At 42.9% G+C, this 21,121-nt stretch overlaps 1 protein-coding gene across 1 annotated transcript in view; it reads right to left on the reverse strand.

Moving 5' to 3' along the window:
- Nucleotides 1-19,580, reverse strand: part of SCYL2 (SCY1 like pseudokinase 2) — a 31,795-nt gene extending 12,215 nt beyond the window's left edge. The window contains exons 1-11 of the mRNA XM_066634099.1: nt 19,513-19,580; nt 16,131-16,327; nt 13,188-13,345; nt 12,338-12,482; nt 10,229-10,378; nt 8,930-9,151; nt 6,617-6,733; nt 5,172-5,297; nt 4,531-4,707; nt 2,215-2,337; nt 1,405-1,518 (exon numbers count right to left, since the gene is read on the reverse strand). Of these exons, the coding sequence (XP_066490196.1) occupies nt 1,405-1,518; nt 2,215-2,337; nt 4,531-4,707; nt 5,172-5,297; nt 6,617-6,733; nt 8,930-9,151; nt 10,229-10,378; nt 12,338-12,482; nt 13,188-13,345; nt 16,131-16,307 (1,509 nt within the window). The 5' untranslated portion in view covers nt 16,308-16,327; nt 19,513-19,580. The remainder of the gene's footprint in view (nt 1-1,404; nt 1,519-2,214; nt 2,338-4,530; nt 4,708-5,171; nt 5,298-6,616; nt 6,734-8,929; nt 9,152-10,228; nt 10,379-12,337; nt 12,483-13,187; nt 13,346-16,130; nt 16,328-19,512) is intronic.
- Nucleotides 19,581-21,121: the final 1,541 nt, after the last annotated feature.

Raw genomic sequence — 21,121 nt, forward strand, 5'->3', positions numbered from 1 at the left:
CTATATGTGAAGTTTTGATTTTTTGCCCCAATGTGCATGACCTTACATTTACTGACACTGAAGCGCATCTGCCATTTTGCTGCCCATTCTGCCAGTCTGGAGAGTTCCTTCTGGAGCTCCTCACAATCACTTCTGGTCTTTACCACTCGGAAAAGTTTGGTGTTGTCTGCAAACTTAGCCACCTCACTGCTCAACCCTGTCTCCAGGTCATTTATGAAGAGGTTGAAAAGCACCGGTCCCAGGACAGATCCTTGGGGCACACCGCTTTTCACCTCTCTCCATTGTGAAAATTGCCCATTGACACCCACTCTCTGTTTCCTGGCCTTCAACCAATTCCTAATCCATGAGAGGACCTGTCCTCTAATTCCCTGACTGTGGAGGTTTTTCAGTAGCCTTTGGTGAGGGACCATGTCAAACGCCTTCTGAAAGTCCAGATATATAATGTCCACGGGTTCTCCCGCATCCACATGCCTGTTGACCTTTTCAATGAATTCTATAAGGTTCGTGAGGCAAGACTTACCCTTACAGAAGCCATGCTGATTCTCCCTCAGCAAGGCCTGTTCGTCTATGTGTTTTGAGATCCTATCTTTGATGAGGCATTCCACCATCTTACCCGGTATGGATGTTAGACTGACCGGCCTATAGTTTCCCAGGTCCCCCCTCTTTCCCTTTTTAAAGATTGGTATGACATTTGCTATCCTCCAATCTTCTGGCAAGATTGTTCTGGTTGCACTTACCAGAGCCTCCTGCAGCCTTCTGGGGGTGCAGGGAGCCCTGCATCTGCAGGGCTTCTTGAGGCTTCCAAAGTGAAAGTGTGGCGATCGCGCCCCGCCTGCTAAACTGGAAGTGAAGCGCAATCTCTCCACTTTCACTTCTGATGGGGCTGCAGGGACTGGGGTGCACTCATCAGTCCCTGCAGCAGCATCCTGGCGGCGCGGAGAGCCCTGCACAAGCCTCTGCAGGGCTCCCCAGGTCAGCAGCAGTGAAAGTGGAGTGCTCGTGCCCCACTTTCGGTTTTGCAGAGCACGATCACTCACTTTCACTGCTGCTGACCTGGGGAGCCCTGCAGAGGCTCACGCAGGGCTCCCCGCACCGAGGGATGGATGCTGCAGGGACTGTTGGTACACCCCAGTCCCTGCAGCCCCCCTGAGCAGCGCGATATGGGGGATCACGTTGCTGCCTTGCCCCCCCCGGCAAGGACTTACTGAGGGTTTCAAACTCCAGGAGAGTTTGAAAACTGCAGACCTATAAGTAAAAGAACCAAATGCAGTATTACATAGTGATGAGTCTTTGCTTGTATTAATACATTTTTAAAAATTAGAAAGATACTAGAAATTAGAAAATAGAAAAGCTATTACAATTTTTTTAAGTTCTGAATTTTAGACATCAAATATAACAACTTACAGCAAGAGATGATGTTTGTAAACATGCATTTTTAATTCTTGGTATCAATGCATTTTTCATTGATGGGTAGTCTATAAGGTTGGCAAATGAAGGAATTATGTTTAAGCAGAGTTCCTGCAAAGGAAAGTACCACAATAATCAAATATGAGCAGCTCTAAATCAGACACTCAATCCACCAGTGAGCTTGAACAGCAAAGAAAAGTTTTCCCTATCAATAGGAGAAACATATTAGACCTGTGCCCAGAAGACACTGATAAATGTGAACCATGCAAGGATCATACCCTTCACCTCTTGCAAAATGTTTTTGGTAGCTTTATAATGATGCTGGGGAAAGTATGCACTTCCAAATTTTCCATCAACTATGAAAAGGGGTCTTATGGGCTTATTCATGCTTTTCCATCTCATTCCAAATCTTGAAATACTAGTTGAAGCCCAAGTTAAACTTTCATTCATGTAAGGGGGCTTATACATGCAGACGTGATAGCACGAGGGTCTTGTACACAGACATACAAATGGAATCACAACTCCAGTCACAGTCAAAGTTTGTTTCCTACACTACCATGTTAATGATTTAATTGTGAAATGGGGAAAACACTAACAGATAAAGATCTATCTCACTATCAATTACCATAAAGTGACATTCAAAAAAAGTATGGACTTTAAGCAAAAGCCATTTTGAGAAAATTCACAGGAGTTACATGAATTTCTCCTTATTTAAGTGACAGAAAAAAGAATATCCTTTGAACCCACAAAAAAGTTTGTTCTAGCAATGCTGAAAAATGAAATTGAACAATAATGAAGTTACCACACCTGTATCTGAGTTGAAGGTGCTTCTAAGGCCCTATAAACCATTGGGAGAACACTGTTCTTAATTTCATCTGCAGGCGTTTTGGTTAGCAGCAAGTCCATTTTTTGAAGAAATATCAGCAGAATCTGTTATCAAAATAAAATTGACATAAGTGAACATTGCATTTGCTTAATATTTCTCTTTCATTTTTATCTAATATTTTAGCTAACACTTTAAAATTTTACATAGTCAAATATTAAAAGTCAAATACATGCACTCACCATGTTGCTAGCCTGGAAGCATGAAAAACAAGAACATCATTCTTAAAATAGAGTATAATGTCATGAAGTACAAATATGTACTATTGTATTACTTACAAAATTAAGAGCTTACATAAAATGTCATATAGTAGACAGAAAAAGTTACCTATTCACTAAATGGTCAATAAATAGAGCCAGGATGGTGTAGTGCAGTGGTATTCAAACTGGGGCGTCGCAACGCCCCAGCCTGAGGGTCCTGTTTCCTTTCCCCTTAAGGGGCGGGGACAGGGAAGAGGCAGGTGCAATCCCCAGGATCGCACCGCTCAGGGGGGCTACAGGGGCTTGGTGAACTTGCCCAAGCCCCCTGCAGCCCCCCCGGGGGTGCAGGGAGCCCTGTGCGACCTTCGGCGGGGCTCCCCGGGTCAGGAAAGGTGACAGCGGAGCGGGGAGCCGGGCACGAGCACCTGCAAGGCTTCCCAGGTCAGGGAAAGTGAGAGTGGGGTGATCGCGCTCCAACTCCACAAAACGGGAAGCAGAGTGCGATCACCCCATTCTCGCTTTCCCTGACCCGAGGAACCCTGCAGGCGCTCGTGCCTAGCTCCCTACAGCCAGGGATGGCTGCTGCAGGGACTGGAGGGTGCACCCCAGTCCCTGCAGCCCGGTCAAAAGGGAACGTGGAGCAATTGCGCACCGCTTCCGGTTTAGCGGAGCAGGGCGTGATCGCTCTGCTGTCACCTTCCCTGACCCGGGAGCCCTGCTGAAGGCTGCACAGAGCTCCCCGCACTCCCAGGGGGCTGCAGGGGGCTTGGGCAAGTGCACCAAGCCCCTGCAGCCCCCAAGCAGCGCGATCCTGGGGATCGCGTTGATGCCTCCCCCCGCCCCCGCAAAGACACTGCGGGATTCAAACTCCCTACGAGTTTGAAAACTGCAGGTGTAGTGGTTTGGAAGATCGACTTAGACCTGGAAGATCCAGGTTCGAATCTCCCCTCAGTCATGAAGCTTCCTGGGTGACCTTGGGCCAGTCACTTTCTCTCAGCCTCACCTACCTCACAGAGCTGTTGTGAGGACAAAAGGAGGGAAGCAGCTGTGTGCACCCCCCTGAGCTCTTTGGAGGAAGGACGCTATAAAAATGTGAAAAATAAATAATAAATAAATAAATATCTAAGGGTGCAATCCTATCGGTTGAGCTTGGCTGATGCAAGACTCAGATCCTCTGTTGGCGCGGAGGCTTATTCTGCGTGCCGGCCTTGCTGACTCACGAGGAGGCGCAAATGTGCCTTACAGCACATTTGCGACCCTCCTGGGCCGGCACAAGGGACCCAGCCCAAGTGCAGCTCAGAATTGCACTGTATGTTATAAAAAATGAACCATAGCTAGCATACTGAAATAAGAACTGAAAACAGGACCAGCCTGAGTGGATCTGCCACATGACTGAACCTTGTGCATTTGTCCCCACTCGCTGAAGGAAGAAGTGGGCTGCCCCACTCCTCTTCCCATGCACGCTCAATGAGCATGAAGAAGACTGGAAAGCTGACTGAAGCGGCTCATTGAGTGTTGGACAGATGTGTGATGTGGAGCACCTGTCACCATTTTGCCATCTCCTCAACTTGCCTCTTGAAATGAAAACTTCTGTCAGCCTCATGGCTGGGTCAGCTCTGGTTGGGTGGATAGTGTAAAGTTGAGGTGTATTTTAAGCATTTCATTTTTCTTGTAGAATTTCCATTGTTTATTATTTAAATCTAAATTATTTATCATTCAACTTGTAGGCCAGTTTTGACAACTGCAGTGGCCTTTTATGATATCAATTCACCTTGAAAGAGGTATTGGTTTAAAAGACTCAGTTACCACTGCACATTCTCCAGAGACCAGCAGAAGACAAGTGGAGCTATAAATATGTTCAGCATGTTTCCTAAGAGGACAGGCGTTCCCAAACACTAAAAAGATATAAACAACTGACTAAGATACAAACATGGAGCCAGAATGTTAGGATACCTTTTCTCTCATGCTGGCAGCCTGATCCCAGCTGTCAGAAAAACTCAGAACAAAAAAAGAATAATTATGCTTAAGAGACAGTTGTACCTGGATTGGTTCCTGCTGTTTAAAAACAGGGCTGAGATCGGGTAGAATTAGCCTTATGTATTCTTCTTTGGTACATTCTTCAGCAATGAGCAGAACATTAGGCAGAACAAAAGGTACCATGTCTGGGTTTACAAATTCAGAGGTCAAGGAAGGCAAAATCCTCTGCACTATAACACGCTAAAACAGAACAGATATATTATTTTGCATGACAGAATAGGTTCACTTTAAAAATCTCACACAGTTACTCTAAGCAAGGAAACAACTTTTCAAAAGAATTCACAAGTTATCTTTCAGCCCAACCCAGAAACTCCTGACAAAAAAGAAAATTCACTTGCACTTTTTTGTACACACACCCATTTCCTCCACCACCACTTTCATCACCACCACCACCACCCCTGGTTTTTCTGCTGATAAGAATACTTGGGGCAATTGTGCCTGAAACCTCACTATCTAGTGCATCGACATCTACCAATGAAAGCAGGGAATCCCTTATTAACTATTTTCCATGCTCTTATCCTTGAATGAAAGTTACAAGATAGTACAAGCATAGTCTATTATGGAGTGGCAAAACATGCTTTCATGATGCAACCACAACAGACAGCAAGCTGTGTGTCTAGTAAAATAATCTGAGGGTGCCTGACCTTAGGTAGTTTTGGTAAAACTTTTGGCAGTCCTTTAAAAAACTGTGACTTTTGAAGATTATCCCTTTGGAATAAAGAATCAAAGTACTGAAGAGTCATGGCCCCAACATCGTCAAAGAATGGTATCTAAAATTAAAAATACAAAACACAAATTATCTTGGAGGTGAGTAAAATGTTACACTACAGTTCTCACAAGCACTATAATTTTAACAAAAATCTTTATAAACAAATTAAATAATAAAAATTGCTTATTCAACTCGCAGGTAACCATAGCTTTTGGATTACCGCAAGGCAGTTAATGTGGAGCTGTCCTTGAAGACCATTTGGAAACAACTTAATGCAAAATGCGGCTGCATGACTGTTAACTGACACAAATGAGAACACAGTGTGAACATTATGTTTTTGCTTTGTTAGTTGCCTGTTTCTGGGCGCAATTCAAGGACCTGGTTTTGACCTTTAGAATTCAATGGCTGGGAGCTACTTCAAGAACTGCCTCTCCTATATGAAATTGCCTGCCCCCAACATAGACAAAAAGGTGTAATGTATGCCCCACAATTGGCAGTGGTGTGCAACAGTGATGCATGAAAGAGCCTTCTCCACAGCAGAACTGAGTCGGTGGCAGTCCTCAGCTCTGCTGTAAAATTAGATCAAGTGCTACTACTGTCTTGGGATGGTTGAATACGTTGTTTTGTTTAGCCATCAGGGACTAAGATTTTATTGACTATGAGTGAACCGTTCTGCTGTTTCCTAGCTCTATTACTTTGACATTGTTTCAGTATAAGTTTGGTTCTTTTTTTTGTTAAACTCACAACCCAAACCTGGGCTTGGGTTGCAGATCTTGCAATCTGCCACTGTTAAGTCCCAGACCAACAGCACAACACCATGCTGTTGTCATGGACTTTGGGGCTGCCTGCACAAATGGCTGGAGAAACCCCCCTGCATGCAACAGTGGCTTGCAGACACCCCTGTGGAGCAGGTAGGTCAACAACAGGAGCATTTCAGAACAGGAAGGATCTCAGCAGCAGCAGCATACACTAGGCCCTTTTCCCCACCCCGAGTGACCTCAGATTTATACTAGCTAAATTACTAGCTTAGGTGGACCCACTGGAGGCGAGGCGGCTTACAGGGAAGTACAAAATAGATGTTTCACTTATCGCTTCTGAACCACCCACCCCACAGCATGCAGTGTACACTCTGTAAATGGTTCTGCATGCTAGGGGCTGATGGGGGATAGAACTGGGCCCCAAGTTTTTTTAATTACATTTAATTTTATTGTTTTAGCTAGAGAGGAAAGAAAAGATACAAATATTTTAAAATCAGTCTTTAAAGGACTCTTGTAATCATAGTGTTGTTCAAAAGAAGATTAAAAATTCAAGCATGACAGAGCACTTTAAAAAGTTTTGCATTATTTCCTGCAGCTATTTTAACTAGCATTGTCTATTTACCTTAGTAATTTGGTCTGCATCTGGTCTTACTGCAGGAGCAACATTTAACAGTAGCTTTACATGTTCACAGACTTCTTCTGGGATGTTCTGAAGGTTGTTGGAGCCCAAACGACTAAGCTACATAAATAAAGCATATGACACCATTACTATCAATAACATCCTAAGTATACTATAGGTACTATACTATAGTATACTATAGGTACTATATAAACTATGTGTACTCTGAGGTAAAGGATGACAAAATTTTGCGCAAACATACATTCTATGTCAAAAAAAAGCTAATTCTGGTACCTGCATAAATCAAGTAAGTTAAGCAAACTGGTGCACATGCACATGTGTACAAATATTTTATTTATTTTTCACATTTGTATACCATATATATAAATATGTATTTGACCAGAGAGACTGACAATATTAGCAAAGCATTTGCTTATGCTGCATTATTGATGTTGTATCTACTATATGTGGAAAGAACAAGAAGCTGCATATACCACAGAAGCTTTTCTTAACCACCAGAAATCCCACCAAGTTCCACTCTGGCTTCATGATTACATCCCAGTGAGCTCCACCCCAACACACCTGACATCATTCCTTTAGGCACTGTCTAGTTTTGCAGCTACAATGCCTCCCCCCCCAAATGAAAACAAAGATACACAAGATGCTAAGGTCTACACACAACACCAAATTCTAAGCATCTACTGTTTACACAAAACCTTGGAAAATACAGCCCCACAATTTGCTCGTTTCAGAACGCTGTCAACGTGATGCAACTTTGTTCCTGGTAGCTCATTAGTACTGTAATTTTATCGCTTGAATGAAGTCTGAAGTAAAATATAAGCCGAACAAAAACACACTGTCCTGGCAATTTTATTCCTGTACAAGTATGGCACAGTTTCCTGCTTCTATTAACTGGGCAGCCCAATCCTAGCCTGCACTGGAACATGCAAGCCAACTGACCTGTACTGTATCCAGTGCAGGTCAGGAGGTGATTGGAGGGTAACTTTTCCCCTTACCCCAAGTAACACCCCAACCACCCCAGGGGACTACTTGGAAATGTGCAAGCAAATTCACTGGTGCAAATGCAAGCAGCCTGCGTAAGCCTGCTTGGGTCAGGAACAGGGGTTAGGATTTAGTCTGTGCTGCCTCCGTTCCATCCTCCCACCATCCTCGCCTAGCACACATGCCATGTGCTTTACAGCACATTCACAATACTCCTGAGCTGGCACAGGGGGCCTACACTGGCCTATCACAGAGTCTTGATTGCGCCCTTAGTCACAAAGGGGTAACACAAATGATATAGGATAATCCTGCATCTCACTTGCCATGTTACCTCTCTTTTCTATCCATGTCGTTAGACAGAGAGGACTGAACTAGCCTTCACAATTCCTATGAGTTATAAATTGAACCACCAAAGATTTCTCCCACTTCACTTGAGCTTCTTGGGGACACTTCGGCTGTACGAATACTGTTCCCAGCCCAATGTTCCCATGCCCAGCTATACCCATCCTAAATGCTCAGCTACTGTAGCACAATGATCTCTCTCTTCTTGAACCAAACACTTTAACACATGTGACTTCCTAATAAGGAAACTTTTCATAAAATTCAGAGCTCCTTCTGTTAGACAGTCACCTCCATTCTGAAAAGTTTTAAATGGAATTCCCATTTTATGTAGATTCATGTTATCATGAGCACCTTACTCCATGATTAATGACTTGCTTACTCTGTTTATTAGCAAGATAGTGGCTCATAAAAGATGTACAGAACAAGACAGTCATACAGTAAATAAGTGGTCCACAATTTGAAGTTTCCATTGCCTACAAAATAAAGTTGTGTTTTTTTTCAAATGTGACCAGTAGGCACACTGAAATAAGACACAGAGCTCAAAATAATGGAGAAAAGACAACAGGGAAAACAAGGTAGGAAGCAAAAACAAACAGTGAAGCAGGAACAAAACAACCAATGATGAGGTTGCACCCATACACACTTGAGCCCAATGCACTGAACCTTAGAAAAACAAGGTCTGTGGTAAGTGGCAAGTATGTTCCCATCTCCACTCTGTTTTGATAACTACAGACATCCCTTTCTCCAAAACAAATTAGAAAGTAGTTTCTCAACTTAAGACTATACTAAGAGGAACCACAGATAAGGCCACTTGAAGCAATCACCACGCATTTACTCCAGCTGCAGAGAATGACTAGCTTCAGAACCACTGGCATAACACAACATGGTCCACAGTTAATGTTTAAAACAACCACACATTCTTGCAATTTTTCCTTCATAATAAGTTTTCAATATTTTCTTAAGTACAGGTACCTGATCCAACTGCCTGCTGAAACTTTTATATATATCTTGCTTGTTGACCTCAAAAATAGGTTTTCCATTATTAAAGACAGCATATATAACTGCTCCTAGAGAGTACATGTCACTGGCTGTCTCACAGCTCACTGAAAGGATGTATTCCGGTGCCAAATATTCAGGATTTGGAAGACATAAAGATGGCAAATTGGGATCCCATTCTTTACAAGAGAATTTGGGCTGGAAGAAGAACAGCAAGATTATACAAGCATAAAGTGAAATTACTTAGCAATATTTCTGTACACAGTAAGGAGTGGTCCTAAGCACCTAGTGATAGTGATATCAGAGAAGACCACATTCTTTCCATACCAACAAGGGACGTGAACCCTGTGTTTGCTGAATGTGCATCCAATTTTGTGATATACTTCCAGAGTTAAGAATACAAGAGTTTTGCCACCATATATGAAGTCAACAGAACAAGTCTCCCCAGTTTACTCTTCTTGCATGCCAAATGAGATGACTTCTATTAGCAATTCATAATTTATCTCTAACAACTTCAATGGAAAACAAATCTAAACATACTGAAACTTCCAGAAATTTTATTTTCTTTCACAACAGGAATTCAAGAGCTCAACTATTTCAACAAGGCATCCCCTGCTCCCAGAGATGTACTTACAGCAGGATGAACAAAGTCAGTTAATTCAAGACTGGGGCAACATTCTTTACATTCTCATGCAATTCACTAGCTTTTTAAAGCCCAAAATAAATAATGGGCAACAGCATGCAATTGTGTCTCCCACCTTTCTGATTCTCCAAAAACAGACACCTTGTGTATAGTTAAATACTTGAACATTAAAGCCTGGTTCAGATAAAATGCTGAACCATAAGCTACAAACAAGCCTAATGGAGCCATGAGCTTGCACACGCCATGTGACATGAGAATGAAAGCTTTTGTTTTAACTTTAAGAACAAACAGCAATTCTGTGTTACTGATCAGGTAGGTGGAACTGCATTTTGTTAATCGACAAGAAAAAAATCAGGATATCAAACCATGTTTTGATCTGTGGTATCCTGAGTTCTAAGAAACTGCAATTCCCCTAAATTTGAATATAATCTGAAATTGTAGTTTGTTCTTAAGAAATGAAAGTAGAAGGAGAGAAAAGGCCTTAAAACAAGGCCTTTCTAAGAACAAGCCTTAGGCTTGTTCATGTAGTGCAAAACTATGATTTATTGTTACAGCTGGTTAAAGAACTGGACCCTAAAATTTGCAACCAGCACATTAATGAGGAAAAAGAACAAATTAAAATAGTTTGCTACCTCTTGCTCAGATGGATTCATAGAAGGAATACAGAAGTCAAATCCCATAATTTTCCATGCTCCACTTTTATTCAAAATTATGTTTTCAGGAGTAAGGTTACCATGGATCATTTTCACACTGCTATGCAGAAATGACAAGCCTTCAGAAACCTGGTAGGAAGGAGAGAGTCTTTTTGTCAGAAGTTTTGTTCAAGTATTCCAAACACTTACAAATGTAGATATGATGAGCTCAATGTTTTCCTAACTGAACAGCATTAAAATGTACATTAGCTGTCATGGAAAAGTTCCTAGTTGTGCTAAATAATTCAAGCATATGCCAAACAGAAACAGCAGCCTTATGTATGTAGTTATACAGCAGATGCACACTCTACTTTTCTCCTAAATAAATGCAATTCACTTGAATGGGAAAGAGGGACAAATTTCAGGTAGAAGCCAAACCCAATCTCTGTCCACAAAGTGGGCAACTCCAGGATAAAGTACTGAGAACAAGTTTCATTTCCAACCCAGTAGTGTTCTTGATAGCACCGTTTTCTTTCATGTAAAATGGCTCCAGCAATATTGCTATTGAGATGAGGCAGGCAAGGAAAGAAGATTTAAGTCCAGACCAGGACTAAGCTTCTCCTTGTTTCCTTCTTCCACCATAGCAACAACCCTCCAGCACAGCTGTGTGCACTGCAAAAGAGGTTTGTCATTTTTTATTTAGCAGGCTTGAACAACTTGCTGCAACTGCATCCAATATTCCCATCCATCTCCTGATTACACCTCAGTGCAACCAACACACACACTAGACTTCTTTTAATTTCCTTACTCATGATGAGTCAGTGTGATGTAGTGGTTAGAGTGGACTATAACTGGAAAAGTTCAAGTTCAAATCCCTGTTGTCCCAAAAAGTTCACTATGTGACTTTGGTTAGTCATTTCTCAAGTTTAACTTACCTCACAGGGCTGTAGAAAGTTAACATGGGGGGGTGTGGCAAAGTGAATGACACACTGCCCTGTGCTCCTTGTAAGAAATGCAAGTTTTAAATGTAGTACGTGATTTAAAATTAATTTTAAATACTGCTTAAGCAATGAGGGTAAGTAACCATTAGATTTTCTTCTGCAATGTTAGTGGTGGAAAGGGAGAAAGAGGAGAGAAAAAAATACAACTAAAATAAAAAGCTGACTCCTAGACAACCAATGCAGAGAATCCCAGGTAAGTCTACCTTCTAAACAGTCAAGAGGACATGGGACAGCTAGAAGCATTTCTTTCATGAAGACTGATGAAAGTTCCTACAGATTGTTCTTTAACAAAATGAAAGATGGCTATCTTACAAATTTATTGCAAGAATAGCAGTTCTACTCTTTTCCCTTTTAGATAAATCTTGTGATTCTTGGGGACCTGACTCATGTTGCTGAACATTCAGGGCTGGCAGCTACAGGAACAGAAAAAGTGCAGAGTGTTGCAGAAGTGTTAAAAAACCCACTCCTCCAATATTCATTCTGTGTTACTCTAAGTCAGGGGTGTCCAAAGTTTTTAGCAAGAGGGCCACATCATCTGTCTGACACTGTGTTGGGGGCCAGGGGAAAAAAAGAATTAATTCACATTTAAAATTTGAATAAATTTACATACATTTACATAAATGAATATATTAAAGTTGAACTTATATGAATGAATGAAGGTCTTGCAATAGCTCAAGGCCTATAAAAGGCCTTGTACAAAGCAAGGCTGGCCTTTCCTTTGCTGCTGCTACTGCATCACAGATGTGAAACAACAAGCAGTGGAGGGAGCCCTCATCCCACAGCTCACATGAGAGGTCAAACAGTCACCCTCAAACTGAGAGCAGTTGCGTTGGGCCAGTGCGGGCTCCAACAAATCTCTGGAGGGCCAGAGACTCATTGGAGACTGGGGACTCCCTGAGGGCCGCATTGAGAGGCCTCAAGGGCCACAAGTGTCCCCAGGGCCGGGGTTTGGGCACCCCTGCTCTAAGTCAAGGAAGTTGCCCCACTGAATTCAAAAGGACAGACAGAATATGCCAAGTTGTTTATAGATGTACATACACCACTGAGTGCATTTTGACAAGTGAAATAGTTCAGAAAACAAACAAAGACAGGTCACCAATATACTTACCTGTAGCAAGCCATATTTTGTTTCCACATCATAAAGTTTGTATTCTTTGATATCAGATGGTAAAGGTGACGGAAGATTGTCCCAGCTGCCAAGTACGTTAGCTAAACTTGCACAAACTGGTTCTGTACAAAATGCCAAACAGTCCCTAGGAGGAAACATGTACTCAGTCTATTTGAGACACAACCTTAATAAACATTCAGAATCATAACTGGGGCAAGAAATATGGAAGATTATGGGATTTTTGGCACAACAGAATTTAGGCCACAGCACAGCTAAATATTAATATTAAATATCTGTGCTTCCAACATCAATTATGCATAAATCATCATGAGAAGAAAATGCAACACATTGTATAGCCAAAAAAGGAAAGGCGAAAAGCATTAAAGAAAGAAGAGATTTCAGGCAACTGGTGCTTCAAGTGTCACTGAAGCCCCACTTGCACTATGATCACCATTATAACATTGTGTTATGATCACAATGAATCATCATTCCAAAGTCCGTAGAAGTGCCAATACCAAATCAAAACAATAAAGAGAGTGTCAATACTATATTCTCCTAGGAATACTGATGGAGAAGAGAAGACTGAAATGAAATAGTAGAAAGGGATAGATACCCAACACAGATTAAAAATACTATCTTTTTAGTATGTTGAATAATTATACTACAAATATCTGAATGACTACCCAGTTTCCAAAACATAACAAACTAAACTTTCTAAAAGAAATCCAACTGCATAAAATATCTAATCAGCAGACATGAACATTGGCGTGTTTGCTCAGCTTTCAAATTGAGCATATGTGTCAATTTAATTCAAGAAATTCAAATCTATAATTACTTTAGCTGAACTTACCGGGATTCCTCTAATGGATGCTGCACAGTTAGCAGCCGAGGATGTCGAAGCCTCGTTAGCTGTTGAACGCCTCGTTTTAAGGAATCAATAATTTGATCCTTCTCAAATTTCTGATATTTGTCCATTAACTTTTTATCAAACACAAAAACTGCCACTTCCTAAAATTAAATCATGAAAATTAGAGGACCATGGGAGCAAAAAAGCATTTAAGTACTTTTCTAAACAAGCATATTATCAAAATTGACTTTAAAATTAGACATACTACCAGTTGCCAATCAATCTCTACAGTTGAGTGCAAGGGACACTAAGAGCGAACGTTAACTTCCTGCTTGCTCTTAGTGTCCCTTCTAGGTTGCTTGTCTGCTCCACTTGCTACAGGTTTTGTGCTTATAACATTTATTTAAAGCAGGACACATTTTCCCTTCATGTAAAGGTAATTGATATAAACAAAGGTAATGGGACGCAAGGGGAGCCACAGAGAAGCATGGGTAAGCTTAGTAAGTTTCCTGAAAACATTAAATAGATCAAAATACAATTGCTAGAATGCTAACTAGGACTTGTGCAAGGAACATCTCACATAACAGAGTCTGTGTCATTTTCCATTGTTCACATCTGACATGCTCCTTTCACTCACATCAGATCCAGATCTCACCCATACAGCCCATTAAGAGAAACTGCCTGTGCAAAGGCATAGCAGAGTGGAAAAAATGCAGGCTTAGCTTACTCTATTTCTTAGGTTCAATTCATGGTTCCCTAAATTCATGGCTACCAAAAAAGGGACTGCTAAAAGCCACCCGAGAGGTTGCACCCCGGAGTTCAGTGTCATAACCAAACACAGTGAATGACACATAGATTAGAAGCATTACTATTCTTTCCTCAGAACAGCTTTCATTTTGCCCAATCCCATTCAGCTAAATACCACATATTTATTAGGCTGGCCAGTGATTGCCATACTGATTTTCTCAGGACAACTTCTTATTCACCATCCCCTTGTCATGTAACCCAACAGCTGGGTCTATTATCACAGCAGCAATAACTGGGAGAGGGGGAGAAAGTCAGGATGACCCCCCACCTTCATCCTAGCTAGTGTTCCAATGACAAAGTAGAGTCAGACAACTCTGGTAAGGAAGTGGTGAAGAATTCACTATCTTTCTTCCCAATTAGGGACAGAATCACTTGGAAAATATTGATTACTGTGACTGTTAGCAGCCAAGAGCCCAAGAGCTCCATGGTTAAAAATTGGAAGAAGAACATTGTTTGTAGGCAAAGTTCAGCAAACAAGAAATAAATACCTATGCCTAATCCAGTGATTTTCAACCTTGTCCATCTCAGGACACACTGCCAAGACACTAAAATGGTCAAGGCACACCATCAGGTTTTTGACAATTGACAAGGCACACCATGCTGCCAGTGGGGGGGGGGGGGCTCACATCTCCCATTGGCCCTACTAATGGGGCCATTAGTAATACTAATAACTAATAGGCCCTACTAATAAACGACCTTCCAACAAATTCCTGTGGCAAACCTGTGGACCATGCACGGCACATCAGTGTGCCATGGCACAGTGGTTGAAAATGGCTGGCCTAATCAACATATGATTACCAAGGCAAGAGTCCAGTTGATTTCGCAATAAAGGCCAATTTAGCAATCCAGAAGATGAAGTTGCCAAATGAATTGCTACAAAAGCCAATTGTATAAAGTCAAATATATCTATCAACATCACATACATGCTCTATAAAGTTACACATGTGCTCTAGGTAGAAGTCAACAGACTCAAGCACATTAGCAATCAAATATTTTAACTATACCATGTATGGAATAAGCCTGCATCTCACAATACTAAGACTACTATTAACATTGCTACAACCCTTTATTCTTATTGCAAGATTTCCCCTCAAGTATGGTAATTTTCCCATACATTTTCCCACTGATATTTCTCACATGCACTTAACAGATTGCCAACTTGCATTCATACAGGTGTGCCCCTGTATGCAGTATCCACCGCAGAACCCTCCGCGGTTAAGTGAAGCCACAGATATGGGTGACTGCCTCCCTCCATCCTCTGGGGCTGGGAGGAGGTCAGGAGCTCCCTCAGGGGATTCCCTGGGTCTCCCAATGCTTTATAAGGTATTAAAAATTAATCTCCAGTTTCAAAGAGAAACCAGAATTGCTTTTTTTTAAGTTTAAGACTCAGTCCGAGTCTGGCAGAGGCCACGGACGGATGTTCATGGCCTCTGCTGGGCTCAGAGGACCCTCCAGAGAGGGGAGCAGAGGTCCCCTTGCTTCCAGAGGGGTTGTGTATGCGGGGGTCCTGTGGACAAGATCTGCAGATAAGTGAATCAGCGGATATGGGATCGGTGGATACAGGGATCCCCTTGTATTAGTAAAATTTTTGCTCTTTGATGAAATTGCACATTCAATAGCTATTTATTACCTTTATGATAAAGTCATAGGTAGAGGTACCACTGCAAATGTTCAAGAATGAGGTTTGGGGAAATGTAAAAGGTGTTTAGCCTCGGCATTCAAATCCACTAAAAAAATTCAAACCTTTAAAACAGTTGGAAGTTTGGAATAAACTTTTTTTAAAACCTTTACATACTACAAATGTCAAAATGATGTCATTGTTTGAAACGCAGACACACACACGTCAGATATTTATTACCAGTTACCTACTCATTATGGTGGCAAGTCTCACACTTTTCACACTAGAGTTAGAGAATTCCATTCTCTCAAAATCCGTTAAATATAAAGGGCATTTTAGCAGTCTACCATGAGCCCAAGTATCCCAGTAACTTTACATGTCAACGGCAAGCACATGATGTATTTTGCATGTACTGTGCATTCCCTGTGCAAATAAATGTGCCACATTATTTTGACATTGTTTCTTGAAACACCACAGTAATTACATTAAAAGAAATAAATACTTTCATTTTAAAACCTCACCTGCTTTGTTGACTTTTTAGTGCCATTAAAAATCTTCCAAGCAAGTCCACTGCCACCGCTAGCAATGTGTCGGCCAACATCAAATTCCCTGGTAACAGGATTCCCCATGACTGCACTGGTGACATCTGCAGTCACTTTCGTAACAGTGCTTTTCAGTTTGTTTAGCATGGACTCCATTGTTACAGCTGTATGCTTGCCTATAAAGAAAAGAATTCTCAAAATTCAACCTGGAAGTAGAATACCAATCAATACTAAATTTCATTCCTTAAACAAATGACTATGAATGCCAACTGAAAAAGAAATCTGATACTTAAATGGAAACCTACAGTTTCAAATGAAATACAAATAAAAAGCAGCACTAAAGTCAGCTTTTTATCTGAGTTTTCATATTTCTTATTAAAGATGTTAGCCTTTACCGCTTAACAACTGGTGACACTGTTAACTCATTTACATGTAGGTGTTAAAAGGCATCAGCTTTTTTAACAAGTAAAGGAAGTGCAGTAAAATAAAAAAGGACAAATCAGCATATTACCCACATGACTAGGCAAGCCAGATTAAAAAAACTAGAAGTCGATCTCAAGAGGGTTAACTAACAAACATGCATTTCACATTACTAGCAAACATTCCTTTGAAAGTGCAAGGGCCAAGGAGTGCTCAGGAGCTAATTTGTTAAACAAGTGCCTAAACATTAATGATGTTCAAATCGTTTAAACAGGTGAATATAGAATTTTTGTACTCTATCAGGACTGCATATGTAGCATTTTGTAGCTGATCAACATTCTTAGCTTTAATAGACTACATGATTAACAAATGTAAATTATCTCTCAAATATTTTGAAATTGGTAGAAACTATGCATTTAAGCAATCCCCTGACAAAGACAGATCAAGACACTTATCCTGTAATGTTCTGTTCAGTTTGGCAGAGCTGTCAACTTGCAGTACAAGCACCTCTGCTTTGCAACAATGATTTCAGAACATTCTTTAACAGCTCTGCTTTTATCATTTTTATTAAGGCAGAGAGGACAGCCTTCTGGAGCATTCATTGAGCTCCAAATTCATCAGACTGGAATCATTCTGGTAGCCTTGCTTTCCTCTTAGCCTGGCCTTTGATATGAACCAAGGCGCATTCACCTACTCATGAGTAAACATGCACATGTGGTTCAGTTTTGTGTTCCATAGGGCTCAATACAGTTTCCTTGTCATCTTGGGGGTGGGGGAATTCTTTAAGAGTTTGTTGAGGTTGCATTCATCAAACTGGGTTACTTTTGGTGGTCTGTTCTCTTTGGCCTGCCCTTCAAAGTGGACTGAGGCATGTTTGCCTACTCATGAGTAAATGTGCATGTGCTGCTCCTTTTTTTAGACTTACATGGGGCTCAATATATTTTCCTTGTCAGTTATCAGCTTGTCAGTTTCCCAACCTATCAAAAATCAAGTCTCAACCCACAATTTGGAAACCACCAATATATAGTATTAACCACTGTATCTAACCATGATTAACTTACATTTTTAAACTAGCAAAGTCATCTGAGAAAATGAAGCCTGATGTTAAATGCAGCACAATCCTAAGTAAAATTACATTAATTCCAATCCCACTGTGTTCAATGAAAATTCTTTATAAGTGCACTCAGACTGCAAGTGAACTCAATGTAACTTACTCTCAATAAACTTACTCTCAATAAACATGACTAGAACTGCTATTGATCAACCTTCAGATAACAGCATTAGCAGCTTCCCCCCAACCCAGATGCTGCTTTGAAAAGGAAAGATTTCCTCCTTATAACTTACTATTGGTTATAATAGATACAGACACAGTTCTCACAAAAGATACAGAAACAGTTCCCATTTAAAGGTCAGTCCCTTAAAAAAAGAATTGTTTGAGGCTTAAGAACAGCCCACAATTTTAGCAAGAGCAGTGTCAGAAGATGCAATAAACTGGGAAAACACACAGATGACATTTTTATGCTCTGTGTGGCATACAGCTTCACTTAACACCTGGTGTATGTTTTTAGATACCTTTAAAAGATATTTTCTGAATAATACAACTGCTTAAGTCAATGTTTCTCCATGTTTGTCCTCCACTTCACCACTTCACATGGTCCACGTATTCAAAATACTACTGGAAGTAACTGGCAATGTCATCATCAACAGTTACTTCTGGGTTGGGAGGCCAGACGTAATGCAACAAACATCAGCAAGAGGGTTATGGTGAATGGGAATGCTTTTCTGGGAGTGGAAAAGCATGCGTTGGAGCTCTGCCTGTTGAGCTGAGCCTCCTACCACTGTTTGTTGTGACATGTTCCTTGTCTCGCTGCTGTCCAGAGGTCCCATGTCCAGAGGTCCCATAAGTACCATTAGACACCACCCCAAGTACCACTGGTGGTACCACTGGTTGAAAAACACTGGCTTAAATCATTTCTGCCCAACATTGCATATATGTATCAGGGCTCAAATGTGTACACCTGTGGACAGGGCACAAATAATATAATACTAAACACAGGGTGACCAGATACAAAGTGGGGCAGGGGGCCTCTGCTGTGAACCATTGCATAGTAGAGAGAATTTTGGCAGCTGATGCTCAACATGGAAAGGTTTAAAAAGCTGCAGCTGCCAAAACTCCCTCTACTATACAATGGTCCACGGTAGAGGCCCTCTGCCCCACTTTGTGTCCGGTCACAGTAGCCACAGCACAACATGCACTGGGGTATTTTTGAACCCATAACCACTGATCAGTAGCCTCAAAGTCTGCCAATACATTAAGAACAAAACACACCCCAGACCCGCTGATAGTGCAACTGAGCAGCCCGTCCCTCTCTCTGGTCCAGTAAGCCCTGCCACACACATGAGGTGAAGGCCACAGGGATTGCTACACCACACCAAACAAGCCTCAAAACAGGCAGGGGCAGCCCCTCCTCTCAGCCACAGAGGGAGCTAAGGGTGCAACCCTCCCAGCCACACTTACCCGGGAGCAAGCCCCACTGCCTGCAATGGGACTCACTCCTCCTGAGTAGGCATGCCTACCCTTGGGCTGCATCCTCTCCACACTTAACTAGGAGCAAGCCCCACTGCCTTCAATGGGCCTTACTCCCAAGTAGACAGGCACAGGATTGGGCTGAAAGGCTGCCATCCTCTCCACGCTTACCTGGGAAAAAGCCCCACTGACCTCAATGGGCCTTACTCCCGAGTAGACCTGCCTGGGACCGGGCTCCGAGGGTGCTGGTGAGCAGGGGGAGCCCCGGCCCCAGCTTCCCCGAGTGGGAGACGCCCCAGAGCCCCCCGGCCCCCGCCCGCACCCGCCTGCGAGGGGAGAGAGGCCCTTCCGGGGCCGAAGAGCCCGCCCTCTCCGCCGCCCACAGCAGGCGCCGCGCAAGGCCCCGCAGCGCACCTCGACCCGCGGCAGGGGGCAGGCGGCCCGGCTGCCCTCCTTCCTCGGCGGGCGCGACTGGGCGGGCGGCCCCACCGGCACTACATGGCGCGGTGCCGGCCCTCGGCGCTCCTTCCGCCCGGCTGCCAAGACCAGCGGCGGCGGCTGCTGTCACCGGGAAAGAAAACAGGACACGGGGCCGGAAGTCGTGCCGGAGGAAGCCCCGCCCACCACTCGCCACGACGAAGGCCGTTGAGCGGGGCGGCAAGTTTGAGTGCGGGCGGAGGGGGCGGCCGGCCGGCCGGCCCTGCCCGTGAGGAAGGGGCCCCGGGAGGGCGCTGGCAGGAAGGCGGGGCGTTCTCTGTGTGGGGAGGATGCACTGGGGGGCACTGCAGACCCTGTGGGGAGGATGCACGGGGAGCACTGTGCAAACTCTGTGTAGAGAGAGGAAGGGCTGAGGCTCCCCCCAGGAGATGATCTCCTGTGCATTTCACTTCACAGGTCCTGTTCTTCAGCCTCCATGTTGGTGTGTGATGGACTGAGGCGGACTGGATTTCATTTCTTTGCTTTTACTGTTTCCATTTGCTTTCCATGAAGCATCTGCTGTGGCAGGAGAGACATTTTTAAATGCATAAGGAAATACACAGGCGGGGTCCTTTGCCGAGGCCCACTAAAGCTCCTCTCCCCCACCCTGGTTTGGAAAAGGAGCAGGGGAACAAATGAGCCCTAAGTGTTACATCTTCCACTAGCAGGCCTAATACCTCTACACATAAAAGTGAGGGTGGCCCTGCGTGTGGAATACTGCATGCTGTTCTGTTATCCCGTTTCTAAAAGAATGTTATAGAACTTGAAAACACAACCCAAATGATCGGTGGATTGGCGCACCTTCTCAACGAGGAAACACTAAAGCAGTGGGCTTCCTAGTTTAGAAAAAGCACCACTAAGGGCCCATTCCTATTCAGTTTTCTAGTTCTGATGCTGTTGTGCCAATGGGGAATTTACTGCAGCCTGTGGTGGGAGGCAGTCCCAGAGGCCTCCTTAAGGTATGGGAACATTTGTTCCCTTTCCTTGGGCTGCATTGAAGCTGCACCAGTGCTGGAAAACTGGATACGATTTGGCCCTAGGGAAGGACATGATAGAGGTTTACAAAGCGTGGCTCAAAGTGACTTAAATCTAAGTTAGAGGGTGCCTCTGAGCACATGCTCTGCCAACTACCACAAATTAAGAACATAAGAGCCCTGCTGGATCAGGCCAAAGGCCCATCCAGTCCAGCTTCTTGTATCTCACAGTGGCCCACCAAATGCCCCAGGGAGCACACAAGACTAATTAGTTCATAGAGAGTTCGCACAAGAATTAGTTCACAGTCCACTGCTGGTTTCCTCCCAGACTTTGGTTTTTGCTGGCAAACTTTTTAAAATGCTTTTTGTTGATGCTCTTGTTAAACAACTGGAAATCAGAAATGCTTGCCAATCTACCAAAAAGCACTCAGAGATATACCCACAGATCCTGACCTTCTTTCTGCCTGCTGCAATATATGGTGTAAAAGTGGATTCTTTTCCATATGACTGGGACTCAAGTCTGATAGCAGCAGATTGTAACTAAATAAATCTGCCTCCTGGGTGGCACGCTC

The sequence above is a fragment of the Tiliqua scincoides genome, chromosome 7 (genome assembly GCF_035046505.1).
Source record: "Tiliqua scincoides isolate rTilSci1 chromosome 7, rTilSci1.hap2, whole genome shotgun sequence".
Taxonomy (NCBI): Eukaryota; Metazoa; Chordata; class Lepidosauria; order Squamata; family Scincidae; genus Tiliqua; species Tiliqua scincoides.